Below are 26,000 nucleotides of genomic sequence, written 5' to 3' on the forward strand. Positions count from 1 at the left end.
AGTTCCTCTGTACCGTTGGGGCATCCATCTTCGGCCTACAGGCCCATAGTATCCAGCAGACTTTTCCATGAAGCAAGAAAACGCAAAGATAGTTCAGTCACTTTTTTCTGTGTCCTGCAAAATGTCTCGCAAACTCTTTCATGAGTCAGGAACCCTGAAAGACCATCTCACCTTTAGGCAAGTTTAGCAGTCCTCTTTCTATGCGTTCTTTGTGTCCAGTTTATGTAACAGTCCAGGCAAGAGCAGTTTCTTGCCCAAGTGGCTAAACAACTCCATAAGGAGCCTCTTCAATGCCCATCTTCCTCTTGAAGTAGATTGGTACTGCCAGGAGCAGACGTGTCTCATTGTCATGAAAAGCCCTAAATTATTAAAACATTAAATGCCATATTCTGTAGTCTTTGAAAGATATGAAGAATGTCTATCTAACTGAAATATATCTCTATATATCCAGAAAATCTAACTAACATGACTACAAGCTTGACTATTATCGATGATTATCCATTAACAACCTGTATTTCCTAATTATACATTACATTTTTAAATGAACTACATAATCACAATACCTTAATCAAGATCAGAAATACATATACGTATAACAAAATTGACCTTAAAATCCATACCAATGCAAATTATCTATATCATATCCCCCTTTAAATGTAAAAGAACATTTATAAACAATATTTGGAAATATGGACACAGTTTTTCCTCTCCAAACTGCTTCATGCTGAATGGGGGCGCTGTTAATCAGATCTTTCATGGTGTAACCTGTGTGCCAGGTTCATTTCAGTTGGCAGTTGAGTGAAGTAATTTTTTGAGGGTATTCACAGCAACCTTTCAGGAGAGCGTGGTCTATTATACCATGGGATAAAAGCAATCCACAGGGTCTTATCTTCTGTGAAAACAAAAGAAGATCCTCTCCAAAGCATCATATCCTTAGACCCAAATTCTGAAGTCATAACCTTATGATATCCATTCTGGTTTAGCTTTGTAGCCCATATAATGAAATGTCTCTCTGTACTTAGCTCCTTCACAGTCAAAAGTTTTAAAGAAAACACATTGTACATAATCTAGACTCTCTGTGAATTTTCCATTTTTACATGGCTTATTTTTATTTCTTTTAATCTATAATTATCTGTACTCTGTCTCTTTAAAGACTTTACCCTTTTTTAAAGCATTAATTTTATTCTCTATATTCTTTTTCTTCTCTCTCCCAAGCTTACGTACATTCATCCAACACTGTGACCCATTCAGAGGTCTTTTTTTTTTATTTATTTATTTTTATTAAATTCAGAGGTCTTTTATGTCTGAATCTGTCCTATTGTGAATCTATAATTCCTTAATATCCAGGAGCACTTCTTAAAATGCTAAGCATTTTTTTTTATTTCTGTGGCTTTGTGGGAGCCTAGGCTGTTTGGATGCTAAGCACTTCTTAAAAACTTACTTTGCTCCATGTAGAGGTAGTATGGTACTGCCTATTTCCTGCCCAGTCTAAACCTTAACTGCACTATTATTATGATAATTACAGTAGTTCCTGCCTGAGGTCAGCACAGTTCAGCGTGGTGGAGCAGAGTGCCTCTGAGCTATAGAGCAGCAGGCTGCTCTGGATGTTGGCTCCACCTCTCTCCAATTTCTTTTTTTTTTTTTTTTTTGGTTTTTCGAGACAGGGTTTCTCTGTGGCTTTGGAGCCTGTCCTGGAACTAGCTCTGTAGACCAAGCTGGTCTCGAACTCACAGAGATCCGCCTGCCTCTGCCTCCCGAGTGCTGGGATTAAAGGCGTGTGCCACCATTGCCCTGCTTTCTCTCCGATTTCAAAATGGAGGATTTACCATTTTCTACTAGCTCTGGGGCCGCCAGGTAGGAGCCACACTCAGCATTTTAACTCTGAGACTGAGTATGCCGCAAAGAATCTCTTTTCATCCAAGTTACAGCCAAATCTGACACGCAGAGCACTGCACAGCCTGGAAACATCTCTGTATGGCAGCAGAAATCCACCATGCTCTCCTGCCTGACCAAGTCTTCTGATTCTGCCGTCTGCCCAGGCGGGGAGTGCAGGCATGGTCTCAGAGTACTTTCTTTCCAATCCCAAATGGGAACACAAACATCCAGTCCCATAAAAGCCATTGAAATGCTTTAAAGCCCCAGGAAGCTGCGTTTTGAAATGACGTGCTGTTGCTGAAACAGGAAATCTCTCTATGGCACAGGCACGTCCTAGCAAACAATAAGGGATGCGGTCAGGGTGTCAGGTGTACTAAGAAGATCCTTAGAACTGAACCTCTTTGGCACCCAATTGTTAAGTACTTTGAAGGAAATTTGATGTTTGTTTTTGATGGTGGAATTTTATAACAGATGAAATAGAGAAAAAAAATCAGTAAACTTCAAGGTAGACTGAGCTACAAAAAGAATAAATGCAAGATACCACAATTAGAAATATAAAAAGGGTTAGCCATTAAAAATGGTAATGAGAAAATGTGATTAATATCTTCAGTCCAATAAACTCTGCAACCTAGATAAACTATAAAAGGCCCAATTTTCAAAATTAACAGGTAAAATAGAAAATGTTAATAATTATATACATATTAAGTAAAACTGGATCCATTATTTAAAAATTTGCTGCACAAACATAATTTTAGAACCACAGTTTGCTAGTGAGTGAATTCTTTCAAACATTTAAAAGGGGTAAAAAACAATGTTAAACATAATTTTTTAAAAGATAAGAAAAGGAAAGACTGCTTTCTTGTTGTTTGCTAAACCTTCAACATGAATTGCACCCCAACCCTGTTAGCAACATTACATTCTCCAGAAAAGTAGTGTATTTGTTAAAATTGATGAACTTATCACCACATTCTATCCAAACCCGATATATCCTAGAGTTCATTGTTGGGTTTTGTCTTTTTTGTTGTTGTTTGTTTTCTGAGACGGTTTCTTTGTATAGCCCTGGCTATCCTGGAACTGGCTCTATAGATTTATAGAACCAGATCTATAGATCTATCTGCCTCTGTCTCCTAAGTGCTGAGTATCATCACTACTGGGCAGATTTCGTCTTTTCAGATGAATATAGCAGAACCTGATTCCAAAAAAGATGTTATATAACCATTCCTACAAAAGAAAAGATTACAAATACATGTAAAGGGCTCTTCTCCATGGCTCATTTAGTGCAAGTGAAATTTATTAGCTCTGTTGGATAACTTTTATGGTTGGAATGGGTTTTATTTTTAGCAGTTTCTTAAATGTTTATAAAATACCCAATTGTTACATAAACAAACACATGCATACACACACGTGTGATCCTGCAAAAATATAACTTCTATCCCAAGGGATTTATACTCTACATGTAAAGTCCTCTCTATCCTTATGAATAAATTTCTATTTAAAAAATTTAGTTGAGATATGGTGGTGAGAGTATAAAATGTTACTATTATTTGCCAGATGATTTTAAGCTTTTAATCACAGATTTATGAAAAACTTTTCAGTTTTTGAAATGGAGTCAGTTTTTTTTTTGTGAATCACTGTTTTTTTCCTTTTGAAGATGGTCTTATAAACTATATGCTAGCTATTAGGTTTATAGATGTGCAACGCCACACCAACATCATTTCTCTAAAGGTACTTCTAAAGTTAGTATAGGTTGGCTTGTAGTACCATTCAATTAAAAGCAAAATACTAAACTGCTAATAATTAGATATATGTTGGCATTCTAAGTAGACTCTTTAAGATTACGTCTGTAATGATGGTGCTAGAGAATTAAGGGGCAGAAGAAAAGGGCCAACAGAAACCTTTTTGGATTGGCATCTGCCGTTAAGTGACACAGGTCTTCAGGTAACTCAGCAAATCTCCCTTTACCCTCATTGCAAAAAAATAATATAATAATAATAATGAGTAGCATGGGTGTCATAGGACCTGAGCCAGTGGCTTTCAGATCTAATCTGTATACTGCTCAGATACTGGCCTCTGCATTTTCCAGGATGTTTGTGTGAGTCGGTAAGATGAAGGCATGTGATGTTGTAAAAGGGCTTTCCAAATTGAACACAGCTCACTGTTTTCTTTGCAGCCTTAGGAAACATTTACTATTTTACTCTGCTAATAGAGTTCCAGCTTTTAGTACATAAGTACCATTCTTAGAATTCTGAAGCAGTACTGAGGGATTGCATATGGGATCAGGAGTGATTAGAAAATGCAAGGTCTTTCATTTGCTCTTAAAGGCAAATAATATATAGTGTGCTAGTTGTCATTTTTAATGCAAGGGTTGCTTACTAATAACCTGTAAATTCATAACATAGAGGATGATCATTCTAACATAAAATTGAAATGCCTGAAATGAGTTGGGAGCCGATGTTTGTCACTATATAGTATTACTTTGAGTTGCTTCCATTTTCCAAGAAGTAGTATTTTCTATGTATTCCAGTCTGGTCTTTGCCTCCTAAATGCTGGGATTACAAGAATGTACTACCACCACCATCACCATTGTCATTTTTTTTGATCTTTTGAGACAGATTCCCATATAACTCAGGCATAGTTATGCCTTGTATGCATAGTTTGTTTTTATTCAATACTTTTTTACTGAATGGTTTAATCAAAGGATCACTAAAGTATAATTTGCTTTTCATGTTTCCATTTAGTTGCTCTCACTGAGTCTTTAACTACATTGTTTCCATTATGACTTATTATTTGGGACCGGTGTCCTGCATAGCTCATAAAGAAGTGTTATATTTAGCATTTAACCTCAGACGCAATTGAAAGGTAATGTGAAGCAATAGGAAAGGAAAATCCCCTCAGCTGAATGGGAAGCAGGAGCAGTCATTATGAACCCATTTACTCTTGCTGAAGAATTATTTCCTCCCCGCTCAGTACCTTTGCTTTTTCTTATGCAGACTCCTCAGACCTCTGCACAATTGAGAGAAAAGCCCGAAGAATTAGTGTGACTTCCAAAGTACAGGCAGATGTCCATGAATCCCAAGCAGCAGCTACAGATGGTTTGTACCCATGTCTCTGGAGTATGTTAACCTATAAAAATTATCGTAACTACAACATGCCTTTAGTTTTAATCTTCGAAAATTAAAGTCCAAATGCATAATATTAAATGTTATAGTAGATCCCTGGTGTTTGCTAACAATGGTTTTAAAAGATACTTTTTATTATGCATGCTTTATATGTACATCTCAATTTGTACTGGCCACATTACACATGTTCAGTAGCCACATATGGACACCTTTTTGGACAGGCCAGTTCTCTAGCAATAGTATATAGAAAGCAAGACAAAATCATTTTCAGATGAGTTGCAAGTTCTGGATGTGGTAAGATTCTCACACAAATGTCTAATGCTTCTTCAGCTTCATATGCTTTCATGCCATTGAAAGCAGGTCTCTAAAAAGAGTAGTATATGTTTGTATTGGAATACTTACTTACATATTCCATAAGATATATGCCAAATCACCTTTAATTTGCAAATGAAAAGGTAACGTCATAAGAAACAAGATGAATGAATGAAAGTACTTGTTGAGTTTTTTTCCTTTATCATAAAGATATTTCAGAAAAAGAAGCTTTTTTAATTTATCATTGAAACACTTTCTATTTACTTTTTTTTTGGTTTCTTGAAACAGGGTTTTTCAGTGTAACAGCCCTGGCTTTTCTGGGAGCTAGCTCATGTAGATCAGGCTGGCCTCAAACTCACAGAGATCCCCCTGCCTCTGCCTTCCGAGTGCTGGAATTAAAGGTGTGTGCCACCACTGCCTGACTTCTGTGTACTATTTTAATTGCATGCTTTTGAGCAATTTGTCTTCTTAGTATAAATACTATACAAGCAATAATAAAATGTTTGTGAGGCCTTTCATTTTTATGAAAATATGAATTATATAATTCAAAACCTACTTCAGCTCTTTATACAGTTTTTAGTGTATGTTGTACAAAATGCTTTCATTTGTGTCCTTTTATCATGTTCCCTGCTGTCCTCTTTTGTTGTAATAGGAGCTGCGGGCTGTGTTCCTGCCACCCCAGCTCCTGGTCGCCTGGCTAGCTTATGCCCCGAAATAACAACACACAAACTGTATTCTTTTAAACACTGCTTGACCCATTAGCTCTAGCCCTTACTGGCTAATTCTGATATCCCGATCAACCCATCTCTAATAAACTGTGGAGCACTGGTCTTACCAGGAAAGATTCAGCATGTCTGACCTGGCGGCTTGCTTCATCGCGTGTGTCTGCCCAGGAGAAGGGAGCATGGCCTCTGCTCCAGAGAGCAGAGCTGTCGAGTCTGAGCTCACTTCCTCTTCCTTCCAGCATTCTGTTCTGTTTACTCCACCCACCTATGTTCTAACCAATAAAATGGGCCAAGGCAGTTTCTTTATTAGCCAATGACCTTCCTCCATCACTCTTTAGTTCTCACTTGTGCATAAATTATTTTTTAATAAATATTTTCTACAAGGTAGTCTACAAACTGCTTCTAAATATGCCATAAAGGTGATTGATTGTTCATGTAAATCAAATTAAGCATTCTAGAATACTATTTCTATTTTAAATGAGTTGTATACTTTCTTAGCACTAAAAACAAATGTATTGGTCAGTTACCTCATAGTGATTCATGATTTCAGTGAAGTCAGCGTGACACTGAACAGGTAAAAGAGACTGACTTTACGAGGTTCAAGGAGGCCTTTTCTTTGTGTACATAGGTTTGAAAGGTGGTTTCAAAGGCTACGTTTAGGAATAGTATAAAAAGAGTATAACAACTAAGGATTTAAGTTGTTAGCCTTTTTCACTCCATGACATTTGTGGTATTACAGTATCACTTGTCCTAAGGGTAAAATTGGGAATTTTAGAGCCTGTCTATAAACAACTCTATGGAAGTGACTTATTCATAGCTAAAGGTGGCACTGAAACATCCCAAAAAACTGTTTGTGGTCACAGGAATATGTTGAAGATCCCAGTGAATTTATTCTAACAAAAGATCACTTTTCTGAGAAAAGCTTAGAGACTCCTCATAGGACAAAGTTTAGGGTTTAAACCTGTTTATTTAACCTCATGGAGTCACAAAAGATAGGTAATTTGATAAACTGGAAGTTACCTAGTTGGTTTTCAGTCAGAAATAGGCTTAGCCCAAAACAACTGCCAAAGCCTGACCAAGTCTCCATTTCCCAACCTTTCTAAATGGATATTAAGTATTACCACTTAATTAATAAGTATTGCCACTTAATAGGAATGGTTTCCAGTGTTCTCTGGGTGGGTTCTCTGAGCCTCCTTACCTTGCCATCACCTCCTAGGGCTAATCCATCAGCTCTGTGGCTTTCTATCCAGTAACCCTCCTTCTCAATAGGGATTCTTCCAACAAGGCAGAATTGCCAAATGAACTCTAGAAGCACAGCCCTTTTGAGTCTAAGGCCAGAGAAATTAAGACTTAAAAAGAATACAAGTTTCAAGTTTTTATGAAATCCTGAAAAATCAATCTAAAGTTGTTTACATTCGATATTGCCAGGTGTAGATACTTTTCAAGAAAACATGAATAACCTTTTGGCAAAGAGGAACAATTCTGAGAACAAAAGAATCATGGTAGCCGGGTGGTTGTGGTGCACACCTTTAATTCTGGCACTCAGAAGGCAGAGACAGGCTGATCTCTGTGGGTTCCAGGGCAGGTCTCAAAAAATCCAAAAAAAAAATCATGTCTATAGAATGAATTTTAGTTTTATAAATCGCTGTTAAGTCTTGTTCTCTTCACTATTCTGGAAACAACTGTGTTAGGAATTTTATTAGCTAGTGATGAAGCATTGGTATAAAACACATGTACATTCCTGGAACCAAGTGTCTCATGGGATAAAGTATCTATTTTGTCAGCCATTTACTATACTATGGCAGTACTTGCAGACAGGAAAGTCACAGAGAATACAGAATTTACTGAATATGCTGTCGAATGGTTCTCATGGTTTTTTCGTTCAGTTGGAACACAGCTTAATTAATGGGTAACAAACTAGAAAGGGTGTCTGTTCTGGGCTTCTCCATATCCTTGTCTTAGATCACAAAAATGAGTGTGTTTAGAACAAAGTGGAACCTGTATCATCCAGCTTCTGTGCAGTTACGTTTTTCCAATAGTATGGTTACTAATTAGCGTATATACTGGGTCAGGTAGAAAGTTCTTCCCTTTGTTTCTGTGGTAGTTTGTTATTTCAGTTTTGGTCAGTTTGGGTAATGCTTGGGTAAACAATTTGATCTAGCTCCATTTCTCTTGAATCCCCTTTCCTCAGAACATATAAGTGGCTGCAAACAGAGTCCTCGGACGCAACCCCGAGATGAGGATTATGAAGGGGCTCCATGGAATTGTGACAGCTGTACCTTTCTCAACCACCCGGCCCTGAATCGCTGTGAGCAGTGTGAGATGCCGCGGTACACTTGAGTTGAGAAGAACTGAAACTTTGAGCACTTCACTGGAAGAGAAGCCTCAGGATGGTGTTCATCTGCCCAGCCTTTTCATTTCTTGGTTGCACAGGGGGAGGAGGAGGAATGGATACTGTAGCTACTGGGCTCACAAAAAGGAAAACTGGGGAGGTCTTTCTTTTTTCCTTTCTTAACTCCTTAGAGAGTGAGAGGTAGAAGGAGATACTTGAAACCGGGAAAGGATTCAGTCCTGAAAGAATGTACACAGAGAAATTAAGGGCTTCTGTGGAATTGCAATTGTTAAAGTTACTGCTGAATGGCTCTTTCTTTCTAAAGGTGAACTTTGAATTATGGTAGGACATGTTACAGTTTATGCAGACAAACTGTGAATTCCAGAGCAGACTTACTTGGTCACAGCTCTCTGGAAACCAAGGCTCCCTGTGCCTCTTCCTGCTGCTTCCTGTGAAGAGATGGACAGGAAAAAGCACCCGGGATATGCTTTATTTTCTTTTTGCAAAATAATGACTTTATTTGTAATTGCTGCTTTTTTCAGGGGTAATTTCAAACACACATTTATACGCAAACAGGATACTTCAAAATGTGATTTGTAGTAGTCAGGAATTAGGCATATCGTGCCCTTTGTGAGGACGTACAATCAGAGGTAGTAAAATCTCTTTTGCTTGAACAATGGGTCATCAAGCTGCATCGACACTGGTAACTAAGACATACTTGTGCCATGTGAGTTACTGTATACTTTTCTTAGGTTACTGGTTTTAAAAGTAATGAAGTATGGTTTTAGAAAATGACATTCTCAAAAAACCATGCTTTGCCAGTAGCACGGTGAATGTATGCCAAATGCAAGTCCATTCCAAAACCATTTGGAAATCCTGAGCTCAGCTGTGGTTCCTAAATGCTTGCAGTATATAGGGTCCCCCACTTCTAGTTTGTGATGAATACATGATGTTTACAGCGCAAACATACTTTGTACCTTATCTAATTTAGCTGAAAAATCACTATGAGCTATTTATTTGCACATGTGTTAACCAGCCAGTGAGAGAAAAATTGAAGTTGGACAACATCATAAAAGTTGCATTATTTGTGTCATAAGGGAAGGCTACTCACAAAATATGATTGGGCTGGGGCTGCAGCTAAGTGGATGTGCACTAGCCTAGCAAACACAAGGTGCTCTAGGTTTGAAAAGAAAAAGAAAAGATACTATCAAAGAATGCTGTATTCAGGGGGCTTTGACCATTTTTTTTAAAAGCCGAACGGCTAGATCATACTGAATTCTGATAGTTTGTGGAATACTAAAGCACTACTTAGGAGACAGAACGCAGATGTAGATACACTGAAGAAGATAATAAGTAAGGCCACTTGCCTTGATGTATCATGAGAAAATTAATAATATTATATTTAAATAAGTTCTCTGCCTTAAATTTCCTTCTTGGCTGAGAATTGAATTTTAGAATCTCCCCATTTTGGTGAACATAGACAGCAATAAAGTTGGTAGTTCTCCGTCCTGAAGAATTTTACCTGAGGAAATACCAGGTCCGCCACCCCCTCCTGTATACACAGTCACTTTGTACTGTCACTAATTTAGCATTAGTCTCTGGCAGACCTGGAAAAATAAGCTGCACTCAACAGCGTAATGAAACCAAAGGCATAACTCATTGTAGTTTTCTATTAGAACCATAATTTTACACACTGCATATAGCCTTTATATGTGGAGAATGCCCCAAAATACATCCATTTGTCTCACAAAGAGCATGATTATATAATTACTAGTAAGTATCTCTCATGCAACTGTGGCAAACTGTGAAAATAATAATGGTGGAAAAGCAGACAGGCTCAAAATCATGGACTAGGAAAGGGTGAAAGGGCTTGTAACATGGGTCTCTTGTCAATCCCCAATTCCAGTCTAGCAGTCCTACTGTTCTGTAAGGTGCCCTTGCCGTTGTATGGCTTCTTGTCTCCCTTAGTGATGGACAACTCCACTTCTGTTACCACACAAGTTAAGGGGAACATATATACTACTTGGTCTTCTTCCTAAAAGATGTACCAGTATTCATAGTGAGATGCTGAAATACCAACAGTTAGTGTGGCACTTGTTAGTTGAAAATGAAAGTAGCATGTGTGAAAAGTCTGATGCTTTATTAAAACCATGTAGATGATATTTAAACTATTGCATGAAAATACATCAAGGCCATTAAGCTGTTAACATACAGTAGTAGATGCATGGTTTCAGTCCTTTGATGATCTATCTAGTCAATCATTTCTTTCACCTGATAGAAAAAAAAATGAGTCAACATTTGATTTGCTTGGTGTAGAAGGTGGCTATGAGACGTCAGAAGGACTTTAAGGAAGTTTTGTACATGTTTTAGTTGTTCGCAAGATTCATATGTCCACATTGACTGCATTCAGTACCTAAAACTGAGCAAAATAACGACACTGATTATTTTGAAACATTTAACTGTGCTCCATGTATGGACTGCTCCTTACCTATGACCAGGTTGATTAAGAATTCATTAAACCTTCTTGGTGCTTTTTTTTCCAGAATGTTCTCCTGGTCAGATTGGTATGCGTAAGTGGGTGGAATATAGTGCTAAGGTAGAACTTGGGGTGGTACCTGGCTGCGGAAGTGTCCGTGCCCTGTGGATCAGTTGCTGCACTCCTCTTTCTTGTACGAGGCTCGCTTTCGTAAAATACTAGTTTAATGTATCTAGTAACACCACCCTGACTCTACATTTTACATTATTTCACTGGTTTTGTAAACTGGGTTTTTAGAAAGTACGTTTGCCATTGTGTTAAAAGAATATTGCCCCCGTAAATTTTGGAGTTCTTCAGGTTTAAAGTGAAAATAGAAGAGCCAGAAACCTCTAAGCATTGTGAAATGTTTTGGATTGATACTGATCTAGTTTGGAAGAAAGCAGAGGCAAGGGATATTAAAGAAACAAAAGAAATGTGTTGTATAAATATGTAGTTTTAGAGCAGATTAATAATGGTGGAGGAAAGTGTTGCTAACTTGTTTATTTCCCAGGAAGAAATGGGAAGTGTGATATGCAGTTTAATTTTTAAGGAGCTGGTCTCAATTTTAGTACTTTCTAATTATAAAAGAAATCAATGTTTCCTTAAATTTTGTCATTGGTTTGTCACACTTATCTAAGGATTTATATCCAACTCTCTGTGACAACTCAATTTTATATAGTCTTTTAAAAAAAAGTAATGTTTATGTATTTCTGACAGTATGAAGAGAAAGAATATGAGGCATAGAACTGTCTTTTAGAAATATCAGTGATGTATCCTGAAATGTGAAGATGTCCCTTTAAGATTACAAATTGAATTCTTTTAATATTGTACCATTGTTAGACCTTGAATGAATCCATGTTGCAGTGTGTGTCTGTGTATCTAGAGAAAAGGAAGTGACAATTGAAATGTTTCTTTTAAAACTCAGAATTGAGCACTGTCTGTGTTGCACCACTACTGTATCTTTTTTGAAAGAATTAACAGTATTTCCCTCTTGTGAAAGTTAATTCTGATGATGTTTTACATTCACCAGATTTGTTTCTGTATTATTTGCATCCCCAAATATTTAATTCAAGTAGAATTGTGCATGGCTTGAGCATTCAGAGATAACAGAATGAGTCAATTTTAGTTTGTAAAGCCATGAACAGTTTGCTTTGAGACTGAATAATAGTTCTGAGTTCTTATGTATAACAACATTCATTGTCCATGTTTCTTTCCCTACTGTAAAAGAATTGATCATTTTCTTCATTAAAGCAGCAAGAAGTTAATTAAATCTTGTACATACCATGTCTCTTAGATTTCTGAGTATGCTGTGAAGGACATTATTTTGAGAAAAATTTGTACAAAGGCATATTAAAAGGCTATGCATGCATCGTACCTCCAAGCAGTACATCTTCAGAAAGTCAAAGATTCCTGCAAAATAAACTAATAAACTAAAAACAAGCTTTACATTCTGCATCTTTTCTGTGAACTAGTTATGATTCTAAACACTCGTGTTTCTGCATTGCAGAGCTAATTGGCACATTTCCCATATTTTAGGGCATGTAGTCACATTAGGCTTGCGGTGAGTATCATTAGGAACCCATTAACTCTGACTTGAATGTTTGGTCAAAGCACGGATAAATAGGTTTTATAGAAAGTTTGGGAAATGTTAGAAACTCAAATGCTTCATTCCATTCAACATTATTTACAGAAGAATGAGTAGTTTGCTTTTTTAAAGTATCATTTATAACTAGTTTTTCAAAGGTAAAAGAATCACGAGGCCCTAACAAATTTGCCTGAAATCTGCTGAATTTTTCCACCTGCAGAGAAATTGCCACAGCTGGATTATAACCTTTTTTTTAGGAATTTCTGCATGTCTGGTATAAGAAATTTGTAAACATAAACAGTTCTCTGATACCCCACATACTCATTGGTCACCTGCCAAAATTATATATAAGCAGTATTTATCTTTGTCATTACTCTTGGATTATTTTGAAAATTTTCAGTATCAGTATTTGTAAATACACTTAAGCACATTGTGCTCGCAGCATCTTAAATACTGATATTCTATGTTGAGTTCCCCTAATAGGCAGCAGACTTAAAAGTAAGCTTTCCTAAATTAAAATATAAACAGAACACTTGAAATACATAGCTCATATCTTTTTACACACATAAATGAATTTGCATGTTCTTGCTCTCCTGTTGGAAGCCATTTATTAAGAATGTGTTCCTAAGGACACTCCCATTTAGTTAGGCTATACGAAATCCTACAGGTTATGAATAGGGAGAACATGGTATGCCATCCCTAAAGAGGCTAAGGCAAGAGGATTGTGAGTTCAAGGCAGCTTGGGCTAGAATAGTGAAACGCACCCCCAGGGAAGTGTGTTAATACTTTCTTCCATCTTCAACATTTTAGGCTGTCTTTTAAATGATTTATTCTGAAAGAGTTATTTCAAGTATTTGTTAACTGCACTGATAGTTTTCTGTGGTGCTCATTCATGTTAACATGTTGTGAGAAGTGTGTTACCCATATTGTGATTTGTCTTCAACTACTGCCCAGGACCTAGGGATGTAGCTCAATAGTTGGACACACATAACCATCATCACCACACCATCACCAAAAAGAAAATGAGATTCTGACCAGCTTAATTTCCATACAGAAGGCTGTGGGATAGATAGTCGGGGGGAGGGTCAGTTTTTGTGTTGGGGGCTATACAGAGTTTGTTTCCCAACAAAAGCTCCACTAGACTCCCCTGTTCGTGTGGCATTGTCCAGGTAATGTTTTGTGGTGAATATTTCAAAGATAGTATATCTAATAAACTGGTTATGGAGAATCACACCTCATTTAGGGAGACTGAAGCAGGATGATCACTATGAGTTTAAGACCCCAAATCTTGAACATGCTAAAGAGGCATTCCATTGCTGAGCTACACACCCAACCCGTGAATAAAAGTTCTGCATGGTTCAGACTCTCAGAATCTCACTGTGTCTCTTGTCCTGCCTTCTGAACATTGGTAGGTAAACTTGGCAAATACGTATTTCAACAGGTGTGATGAAGCCTAATTTGTAGACCTGACTTGTTATTTGGGAACAGAGTGTGCTACTTGCTACCTTCTGTAAGTTAGTATATTCTTTTAACTTGGTTGTGCATTTCTCTCTGGTTTCTAGGCAGTTTTCAGGTAATGTTATCCCCTTGGCAGGGAGAAAGTGTCTTCTGAATGTGACAGGACTGCCGCACTGAACTCAGCAACTGCGGCTGCCTGTACAAGATCAGTGCAGTCAGCATCCCAGTGCGGAGTGGGGAGGGACTCATAAGCTCCCACCCTTAGCTGACCAGTTATTGGGGCTCAATGGTAGGGGGAGTGAGAGTAAATTTTCTTTTAAGTATATGGTCTCTATAAGTTAACCATCCTCCAACCGTGTGGATATGGGCCGCATAAATGGTGTGTGTGTGTGTGTGTGGAGAGAGAGAGAGAGAGAGAGAGAGAGAGAGAGAGAGAGAGAGAGAGAGAGAGAGAGCGTGGCATGAAGCTGGGAAAGAGGTGGGAAGATGGATGTGAAAAGACAGGAATACAGGCAAATGTGAAGCGTGTATCTGATGACAATACTGAAAAGCAGCTTCACTATCCTTCCCCCTCCTCAGCACCAACACACATGATGTTGAATACCTGCATAAAATCTAAGAACTAATGGAATGTATGCTTTCTTCTTGTCTCCCTCCTGGTTGCTCTTGTGCTCCCTCCTCTCCCTGTCTTCCCATCTCCACCTCTCCCTTCCCTCCCATCTCTTTTGTCAATCCGCTCCTCTTCCTCCCCACGCACTACTCAACTACCGGTGGGTCTGGAGCCAACACAGATGGCGAGACTGTCATTTAATAAAAAAGAATATGACATTTAAAAATTCAGTTTCAAGGACAGGGATTTGAAAGACATTGGGTAGGTGAAGAACCTGAGCTTAGGCGTCCTAAGCTTCCTGACAAACCTGTCTTTTACACTGGATATGGTTCAGAACGACCTGGATGAATTTCCTTTCTAAAAACGTTATAGAATTAATAAATGATATTGCATAGTTTTCTATATTTTAACATGTGAATGATATTCTTCATGATGTTTATGCAACTCATTTTTCCCATCAACATTTTAATCAGGAAGTTTATACATACAGATATACTTAGATACTCTAGTTTTTCAAATTGCCATATAGGATTCAATTATGTGACTCTCAGAAACTTTCCATTCCCTTGTCTCAGTTTTCTAATAAAAACAGTAGTGTGTAAAAAAAAAAAACCTAAAATATATTTATGAAATTCTCAAAAAATTTAATGAAAATATTTTAAGAAAAGAGCTGATGGTTGGCCATGGTATCTCAACTTGTTATCTCAGCACGCGGGAAAAGGATCTTTTTTTTTAAAATTTATTTATTATGTATACAGTGTTCTGCCTACATGCATACCTGCATCCCGGAAGAGGGCACCAGATCTCATTATAGATGGCTGTGAGCCACCATGTGGTTGCTGGGAATTGAACTCAGGACCTCAGGCAGAGCAGTCAGTGCTCTTAACCTCTGAGCCATCTCTCCAGCCCCTCAGGAAAGGATCTTAAGTTTGTAACCAGGCTTGTCTACAGAACAAGAAACCTTGCCTCAAAGCACAACTCAAATGGCTGTCCATATTGGTATGCAGGCATGGTGTGGTTAATACACATCTCTATCATATTAATAATTATATATATATATATATTAAGCTGGCCATGGAAGATCATGCTTATAATGCCATCACTCAGGAGGCTGAGGCAGAACCAAGATTTCAAGGTCAGCCTATGCATACCAAGAACCTGTCTCTGAAAAAAAAAAAAAAGCCTTCCTAACATCCTAACATTTATAGCCATTTCTGAGTGCCATCCCCCAGCTTGTTTTTTTTAAAAACCAGTAGTAGTAGTATTGTAGTCTGATGGGATTGTGGATGATTCAGGAAATAAATACTCAAGATATTGGGGAAGAGGAGCAAACAGCACACTGCTTTATACTCTATCTGACAGCAAATCAAAGAAGCATCCACGGCAAAAAAGATGGATTTCAAGATCACGATTTCACTTTTTCTCCCCAAACTCCCTATTAGAATAAAAACGTTTTTTCTGGTTGGAAATAGGGAAGAGTACCTTAAGGGGATGAGAAATGGCAGGAGGCAGATGGGGCTATATTGAGGACATTAGGTGCCTGTGTCAGATAGGGCTCATGAACAAGCCAAGGCTGAGCAGCGAGCCAATGAAATGACCTGAGAATTGGACAAGACGTAGATTGCAGCGTTTGTTTTCTGGCTCATCTGGCACCAGCGCTCACAAAAGAAGGGGGGGGGGACTTGGTTCTCAACTCGCTGAGGGCCATAAGGCACCAGGTAATTGTAAACTGCCACCATGAACGTCGAAAACACGTGTGGCTGGCTGAGTATTCCAGGGAGGGTTGTTTTAACTAATAAATTGTAAAAACGCTCACTATCTTTGTGGCTTATTGAGAGACGAAAAAAAAAAAAAAAGGAACCACTTGGTGCTTAGCAAAACAGTGAATTTCCCAAGCATTGTAATATTTGATACCAAATAATTTGCAACCAAAAAACAGAACTATCGAAAAAGGGTAACACTATTTTCAGTTTTGTTAGAATGTAAAGGTTCCAACCACTGTGAGCCACGTGGCATTTGTAATATTCTTTTCTTCGATGAGACCGTCTCGTGCAGACCACACTGTCCTCAAACTTACTATGGAACCGAAGATGGCCTTGAACACTTCGGCCTCTTCCTTTAGACTCCCCGATGCTGACACTACCGCTGCTCACCTCACTCCACTTATGCAGTCCTGGGTGTGCACCCCAGCTCTTCTTTCATGCTAGGTAAGCACTCTTCCACTGAACTGCACTCTTAGCATTTGGAGAGACTGGTGAAGTTAGCAAATGGGGGTTGGGGGGGGGACAAAAAGTTTATAGAACAAAACTTTCTATAAAGATCATAATTCCAAACAACTTGAATCAGTATTGTATTTCTCAAAAAAGGAAAAGCCAGATCAGGAAAGGCTACATTCAAATCAAAATAAAAGTGATTTTTTTTTTCTAACTTGTACAATGCAAGTACAAAAGAAGCGAACCAAGGAAGAAACCAGAGGGAATGGATAAAGAGATGAAGAGCCGACATATAAGAAACAAAATTGTAGGATGGGGGAGATTGCTCAGTGGGTAAAGTGGGGCCATAGTTTGGATGCCTAACTACTATGTAAGAAGACTTGTATGGCAGTACGCAACTGTAGCCCCATCTCTAGCAGACAGAAACAGGCAAATACCAGGAGACTTACTAGCCAAACAGACTCACTGAAATGGTTACCAGGCACTATGAGAGACACTGCCTCAAAAACTAAGCTGGAGAGCAATTAGGAAGGTATCCTGACTTCAACCTCTGTCCTCCATGGGTATCCATGTGCAACATAAACACACACACACATAAACACACACAGAAGCATGGGCCTACACACATGACATGTAGGCAATTCTATTACAGGAAATTAATAAGGAGTACCAGAGGGAACAAAGCAACATACAATAGAGAAACTCAAATATACACCCATCCTCAAATAAGGACTCAGTCAATGAAAGAATGCATATACGACAGTGGTCTAATAAAATAATGGAATAGCAGAAAAATTGCTGTTGTTTTATGATGTGATAGGCATTATCATAGCACAATACATTTTTCACGTGCTTGTGGTTACAGGAAATGTAAAAAAATCTGTGGGACTGCTCCTATAAAATGTTTAATGCATGGAGTTACTTACAGTTCACACTTAATAAAGCCCTGTGATACTGATCAACTATTTGCTAAGCTATATTTTGAATCATTATTTTTGCAAGTTCTCCAACTTACAAAGATGTGTTGAAAGTAGCATTCTGTATTACTCCCTCCGTGTCTTCATTCATAATATTTAATGCATTTCTTGATTGCCTCAGACTTTGGGCTTGTATTCTCTATCCCACTTACAATAATGAGATTTTCAAAACATTTCTTAGACTATATTCCCTTCTGTAAGAGGATGCATGACTATCTAAGAAAACTGGGGGCATGAAGGCTGAATAAACATTTTCCACAAACCTAGGTAACAAAAGTGACACCAGAACTCTTCCTAACTTGTAAAATACTCAAACCCACCCCTCAGATTTTGACATTAAAAATAGGCTAAATTGTGAATATCACGAACATTTTTGGTTAATCATCATGCTTTGTATTTCATAACTATTTTAAGTTTTTCTTCTGATTATAATTTCATCATTTCCCCGCTTCTATTTCCTGTATTGAAATTCTCCTGTATTATCCTCCTTGTTCTCTCAAACTCATGGCCTTTTTCTCATTGCTTTTTGTTACATACGTATGTCTATTTGTGTGAGTGTGTACATGTGTATATGCATACTCAGTCTGTATAATGTTGCTTGTATGTATGCTTTCAGGGAGCAATTATTTTTTAAAATTTCCATTGATTACCCAAAGCAATAAAGAACAACTCAGTTTCTGAAACAGAATTATATAAGCCCCACTTTTTTATTGTAAGGCATCAAATGTAAAAGCTACTAAAAGTAAATAAAACTACCCTCCCCCAAACCTACAGAGCTCTTAAGAATGCTTGATTCAAACACAGAGTAAAAGAAAAAAAATATTTCATTCAGGCAACTCTACAAAGAAGATTTTATAACAAAGACATCATCGCAAACAACAAAGAGAATTTTCTACTGTCAGAAAACGGAGTAACAAGAGCACCATGTCACAGAGTTAGCTCCGAGAGTTCAACTGCACTATTTCTACATACAAAGGAAACTCTCCACATGTGGCACAAATAACTAATTCAGAACTTTAGGTGGTGTCTCTTCTGAGAGACACATGCCCAGCAGAAGATATCACTGCAAATTATGAGATAGTAATACAGCTCTACTGTATGGTGAGCAAACACTGTATAATGTGTCCAGACTCAAGAATCTTCACAGGCTGGGGAGTGCCACATGAATAAAACAAGTGTCTGGGCTGGCTTGGGGCTTACTAGGTAGCCACACTGGTTTCAGACTCACAATCCTTCTGCCTCACTCTCCCAACTATTTTCTTTGGATATATACCTAGTAGTGAGATGGCAGGATGATATGGTAGTTATATTTTTAATCTGCCATGACTCTACTTACATTCCTACCAACAATGTGCAGGGCTTTCCTTTTGTCCACACTCCGTAACATCACTAAAACAAGATGGGTGCCTTCACCACTGCCATTCGACATGGCACCGGAAGTGCCAGCTAAAACAGTTGTGAAATAAAATGTACCTATATTGGAAAAGGAGTAAAACTAACTTGGAGCAGGTGCCAGAGGACAGAGTAAGCTGCTCCAGCAACTGGTTTCCCATATAAAAACCCATGTCCACAGCTGAAAGTACCAAGCTATCATCCCCAGAGCTAAGAAAATGTGTAGTACCCACTCTCTTATATTATAATAAGAAAAGCCTAGTGAAGCCCGGCGGTTTTGGCACACACCTTTAATCCCAGCACTCGGGAGGCAGAGGCAGGCGGATCTCTGTGAGTTCGAGGCCAGCCTGGACTACAAAAGCTAGTTCCAGGACAGGAACCAAAAAGCTACGGAGAAACCCTGTCTTGAAAATCCAAAAAAAAAAAAAAAAAAGAAAGAAAGAAAGAAAGAAAGAAAAGAAAAAAGAAAAGAAAAAGAAAAGCCTAGTGAAGGAGACAAAAAGCGAAGACATCCCCGGTACCCTTTGCCCAACTCCAAGCTGTGTCATGTACTGAGAGATGTCTCCTGTTTGGAGGAGGAGCACGGATTAAGTCCATCCCTCAGGCAGGAAAACCATTACCAGACCTTCTGTGTGAAACTGCATCCAAAACCATCCACTGGGTTCTGGGATCCTCTGGATTGTCCTTACATAGTCAAGGGCCTTTTACCATCCACCCTCTCCTCAAGATCAGGCAGTAGAACAGGGAATAAGAATCTTCTACCAAATAAGGCAGAACAGTGACCTCAGGAATTTGCCAAGAGACAGGTCTTCTGCAGTGAGTCCCAGCAACAGGCTAAGCCCAAACATAGGTTCATGTGACCTGTATGTGGACCAGGCAGAAATATGTAATTGTAGCAGAATGGTCTCTTGTTTTAGCAGGCATCACTGCCAGAGCCATTACTTGGACAATCATTTGGAGTGCCACAGATGACGAGGGTGGCAACAATGTACTATGTAGAAGCCTGGGATTGTTACCAGCAAGATGAGGCCTGAGCATAGGCCAAGGGCTACAGATGGGGTATCTGGGCCTGTCCTGCACTGAGGTGTAGGCCGACAGAGACGGACTAGCCACGTTAGGTACTCCTTCTAGCCCTCTGACTGCAGATTTGGAATTAATCCTCGATTTGCTGCTTCCTCTAGTGCTGCAACAGTAACACAAAGACAGCTGATAGGAGGGGAACTTGGTCGTAGGGCGCCATCTAGTGCTGAAAAGGAAATGTCCATCTACTCAGAAAATGAGCTGAAGGCTTGGATTTTCTAGGACAGAAAAAAAAGCCTTGTTACAAACACTAGAATAAATAATGATTTGTTCTTTGTGCAGATGATAGTGCATGTCAATAATCAGTAAGCCTTCAGAAACTCAGTGTCAATTATGTACAAAATAAGGCACCAGAAGCTGATCATATAATGACCAATATCTGCAAAATCAAAATAGCTCTTGAAGGAAACTCAATGGAAGGGGGAGGGAGGGAATTTGCCATGGTGGTCCATTTTTTATTAAAATATAATTACATCATTTTCTTTCCTTTCTCAAACCCTCCCATATCCCTTCCCTCCAACTCTTTCTACACACCCCTTACTCCGTCTGGTCTCTCCTTTATTAGTAGTACAGACACACACACACATACACACACAAACACACACACACGCATACACACACAAAAACACACACACACATGCTTATGTAGAAATACTAGTGTGATAAATGAACATAGTGTTGAACTGACATATAACAACTACTAGCTAAACCATTGGGTCTAACACATTTCTTAACCCTCATCAGAGAAACTTCTATTTGCAGAGGGTGGTGACGAACACCAGATTAACCAGAGATTCACAACTGGCCAAGGTACATAGAAGAAGAGTACAGAACGTGCAGCCTAAAATGCAAGGTCTGTTTTGCATACTTTCCTTGAAAGCCTCAGGGATCATTGTGGAAGGGGGTTTGCAGAGAAACTGTAAGTGGTGAATGACTACAAGAGGCAGTGTTAGAACTCACAGTGACAGCATACACAAGATTCGCTCAAGTGTAAGCAAGACAAAATTCCAGCATGGAGAGGGGAGGTAAGCACGAAGTATTGTCAATTTATAGATGCAGAGAGAGGGAGAGTCCATCTTCTCTGAGAAAGTACCCCCTTGGTTGAACAACCACTCTCCAGCTGAAGGTCACTTAACTGGGAATATGATTGGTACAATTTGGACTTGGTGGATTTAACAAACAAAAATAGGACACAAAGTTAGGGTGGGTAAGGAAGGGGGTGGGTCGGGTAGGAGCTGAGGGAGGGGATGAATACAATCAAAACACATCATATGACATTCTCAAAGAACTAATGACAATATTGAAGATGAATCTTTAATTTTATAGTAAACAATTCTAAGTATCTATAATTGTATGTGTACTACATCCTTGTTGTCAGTAGCAAAGATTTTTGATCAACTCTCCAATAATGGACAAATATAGAGATATTATAATACAGATACATACACAGTGGAATATTACTCAGCTGTGATAAGAAGGAAATCCTACTTTGTATGACATATAGTACATGCTATCTCGTATATAGAGAATCTTAAAGAGTTTAGACATGAGGTGCTTACATATTATGCACAAGATCCTGGGTTGGATTTACAGTTCCGAAAGGAAAAAGTGTCAAATGCTAACACTCTGTTCCTGTTCACGCAGAGGGCTGTTGTCTAGGACAGTGATCTGTAAATTTTCCTTAAATAAATAACCCTTTATTATTCATAATTCTGAACTGATGTGGCATTACTTTGTGACTTCTGCCTTCATCTGGCACCCAACCGTTTGGTTTTAGAACCCTTGACTCTGACTGCACTCCGCCGGGCTCAGAGCGTCCCTGGCTTGGTGCGGGTCCTCCCTCAGCCCGCTTCAGCTGCAGCCTGTGTGCAGAGTCAGCAGTTCATTTGGATATAGAATTCTCGCACAATGGCCTTTCCTGCTACAGATTGGCCACCATTCTTTCTATTTTCTCAGTACACACCTCTGAGCAGCTTCAAGTCCGTGTGCGTCCTCCCTGGTGCCTGTGCCCCACTACAGCGCATCACGGAAACTCAGACAGGACACAGGCTTTCCCAAGTGCCTCTGTTATATTGTTATTCCTGTGCTTGTGCGGCTGCTGACCAATCAGGGCCCACCATGGAGTACACAGTCTGTGATTTCTATAATATAACTATTTTTAATCTGAGCATATCTTTCAGAATTTCACTCCAAAATCAGATTCAGACCAGCCACAGGACTCTAAGTGAGCCATTAATCTATGCTGGGTTTGTTTTGTAGGTGGCCCATGACACCTACTGGCAGGTAATGGTTATTGCACCTACTCCAGCTCAAACTCAACCATAGGTAAGATCCATAATTTGAATATAGATTATAAGTTTATAATTTAAAAGGGCAATATGTCAGACAACCTAACCATCCAAGGTTTCAGTAATCTCTTTACTTACACCATGTAGAGAGTTTTACAAGACTTATATGATTTCTCTCCTACATCACTATTTTTGATTCTGGGGATTAGTCTTGTCCTCAATTATTTTTTTCTTAAAATTATGGTTTGATAATAGGGCTATGAATGAGGCACTTTCAGAAATGGTACAGTCTTTACAGACTGATACCAGGATTCTCAAAAAAGAGGTCAGAACTCTGAAAAAGGATATGAACAATTTAACTAACAAAACTCAGTCAATGGAGGTACTTTCAGAAATGGTACAGACTGATAGTGATTTATTAAAAGGAAAATTCAGCTCTCTGGAGAAGGATACAGTGGGTGCTGAAACATTATTTGAGAGGATTCGTACTGTTGAATTTATTAATCAGACTGTCCAAGGGATATAACAAATTGACTGATAGAGTGTCTCTCCAGGAAATTAATATGCATGCTATGAATATTATGTTTAAGGATGAGACATTATCTCTACTGGATGGACTTCATACCTTACCTTGGAATCCTCAATGAGGGCATTAGAACAGAACACTGGACAGGAGGAGATCCAGACTTTACAAAAGGCAGTGGTAAATGGATTTGAATTTGATGACCAGGGACAAAAAGTACAAAGACAAAATTTAGCCTCATCAGTATGTAAAAACCTCTGGGATAGCTTCCCCAGAGTTTTGCCTGCCTTTCCGGTAATAACATCAGAAAGAGTATCTGACCCCAAGTACCCAGAGGTTATCAAAGAATATTCATGGGAACCCATACATATGACTGATCTAAAGGAAATTAAACAATAAATTGTAGCTTATGGACTACATTCATCCTTTGTAAGGAAATTGGTCAAAACGTGGGTTTCCAGTAACAAAGCAACGCCACATGACTAGCCTCAGTTAATCTCAGCAGTCCTAGAAAATGGACTCTAGTTGCATTGTAGGTGTTATTTTAAGGAAGAAGCTAGAATTTTAGAGCAACAGGAAAAAGCAAAAGGACTTGAGATTTCCCTAAATCAAATTCTAGGCAAGGGACTCTGATCCTCAGGATCGTGATGATGGTTTCAGGACCAAGCAGCTGATCACTGATGAGGGAGTGGGCCCTGCACTCAGAGTCTCAGAGGTTGACACTCATGTGCAGCTTGCACCATGGCCACCTCCATCACCTCCTCCAACCATTACAAAAAGCTGTACGAGATCTTCCACGGCCTTCTGGAAGACCTACGAGGAGTGCCTGAGTGGCTGCTGGGGACTACAGGAACCAAAAAGAAGAAGAAGCTGGTCAGAGATTTTGATGAAAAGCAACAGGAAACAAATAAATCGTTGACAGAAATGAAAGAACTATGGTACACACCCCTGACTTTCCGTAGTCCTATGATGTCTAAAATTGGAAACTACCATAAGGACCTTGCTAAACTCCATCATGAGGTAAGAAGCACACCTGGAGGCTGAGGAAATGTGAAGAAGTACAGTGAATGAGCATTTGAATCGGCTACAGTCTCAAAGAGCATTGCTTCTACAAGGCACAAAAAGCCTGAAACAGGCCATCCAAAGCATTGACCACTCTCATCAGAATTCCACAAAACTGACCACTTTGGTACAGAAATCATAGAAGAGTTGGGGGAACAATAAGAACAGCTGGAAGGTACCACGAATAGAAATGAAAACTTGAGCAAAAGCTGAAAGATTCTCTGCTCAATGTCCAGAAAAGTGACAACCAACAAGCTTCTGCTTTCCATTATCATCTTACTGGAGCTAGTCATCCTGGTAGGTCCTGTGTACTACGGATTCTTTCAACACCATTGTACTCTCTGGAGGGAAAGGATTGTGAAGCAGAATCTTGACGCTGAATCAATGGTGTTAAGCATATATATTGTTGCTGTGGGCTAACAGTTCAAGAATGCATTGTGTAGCCAGACTATGGGAGGGAGGGCAAAGGAAAACCACATAAATGCAGAAGCAACAAGACCAGGATGATATACTAAGATAATAAATGCTGTTTATGACTCATTCAAAAAAAAAGAAATAAAGAAAGATAGGCTTCCTGACTCAACTTTAGCTGCAAAACCTTGCAGCTCTTTTATAAGGTCCTTCCATGAAACACTTAAATTGTGTTGACGAAAAGCTGACTGCATGTTTTTTGATGGTGGCAAGGACCTTGAAACACCATAGAGTTGTGGCAATAAACATGGCTCCAGTCAGTACCTCTGCCATGAAGCTAGACTCTCAGAAATCAAGCTAAGGAATGGGCTGGATCCAGCCGTCAAAGCCGCAGCTTTAATTCTAACCATATCGCTTAGAAAATTAAAAACTCATGTGGTCAGAAAAAGAGAGATACAATATAGTTTCAGACAAAAAAAGGCTTCTAAATAATTTACAATGTATTTAAAAATATGTGTAGGCTTGGGGGATAAAAAGAAGGATAAAGTTCTTAAAAGAAAAAAGAAAAATAATAACAGAAAATAATAATAGATCGTGTACTAGGACACAAAGAAAGTCTTAAAAAATAAAGGACATTTAAATAATTCTTATGTTCTATCTCTCCATAGTGGAAAAAACTGTAAACCATTAGCAACAGAACATACAGAATATACAAAAACTCCTGGAGATTGAACAACACACTACTGATGAGTGGAGCTTTGAAGAAATCAACAAGAAAATAAAAATCATTCTATAAATCCAATTAAAATGAAAATGCAACATAAAAACCTATAGGATAATTGCAATCAGCTTTATTAGGAAAGTTTATAGTTGTAAATGTCTTTATATTTAAAAAACTCAAAGATGAGGGGTAAGAGCTAGATCAAAAAGAGTGTAGAGGTTACAGTAACCAGGATGGGTTATACACATATATGAAAGTGTATACACATATACACATATATGATAGAATAAAATTAGTAAAACATAATTTTAAAAAACAGAGTAATGTCAAATAAACAAGCTAACGGTGCTTCTTAGGGTTTTGGAAAAGTGAGAAAAAAGACGCACCCCAAATCAAATAAGTAGATGGAAAAAGTTAATTAAGATAAGCAGAAAAATTAATGGAATCAGACAACAATGACAACAACAAAACAAGCCAACCAACAAATAAACAAATGTTAGGAATCAATAAAAATAAAAGTTGATTCTCTAAAAAGAGGAACAAGACAAGGTTGATAAACTCTTAGTCAAACTAAGCAAATACATAGAGAGAAGATCTGAATTAACAAAATTAAAGATAAAAGGGAAGTTAGAAATGAAATTTTAAAAAAAATCATTAAGATAAACTTTATAAGTTCCTATTCCAGGCTTAAATGGAATAAACTTTCATAAGTTGTCTCTGATTTCCATGTCTGTGTCATGGTACTTGCACACTTCTCTGTGTTTTTCTGTACAGCTGTTTCTGTCTGTCTGTCTGTCTGTCT

General features: G+C 38.5%; 1 protein-coding gene and 1 pseudogene across 4 annotated transcripts in view; both read left to right on the plus strand.

Annotated features, from left to right (window-relative positions):
- The window catches only part of Tab3 (TGF-beta activated kinase 1 (MAP3K7) binding protein 3), a 63,981-nt gene extending 51,667 nt beyond the window's left edge, over positions 1–12,314 (plus strand). For all 4 annotated transcript variants that reach the window (XM_005369736.3, XM_013354671.2, XM_026777351.1 and 1 more), the window contains 2 exons: positions 4,866–4,967; positions 8,223–12,314. In XM_005369736.3, the coding sequence (XP_005369793.1) occupies positions 4,866–4,967; positions 8,223–8,371 (251 nt within the window). In that variant the 3' untranslated portion in view covers positions 8,372–12,314. The remainder of the gene's footprint in view (positions 1–4,865; positions 4,968–8,222) is intronic.
- Positions 12,315–23,745: 11,431 nt separating this feature from the next.
- Positions 23,746–24,486, plus strand: LOC101994647 (annotated as a pseudogene).
- Positions 24,487–26,000: the final 1,514 nt, after the last annotated feature.

The sequence above is a fragment of the Microtus ochrogaster genome, unplaced genomic scaffold (genome assembly GCF_000317375.1).
Source record: "Microtus ochrogaster isolate Prairie Vole_2 unplaced genomic scaffold, MicOch1.0 UNK58, whole genome shotgun sequence".
NCBI lineage: Eukaryota > Metazoa > Chordata > Mammalia > Rodentia > Cricetidae > Microtus > Microtus ochrogaster.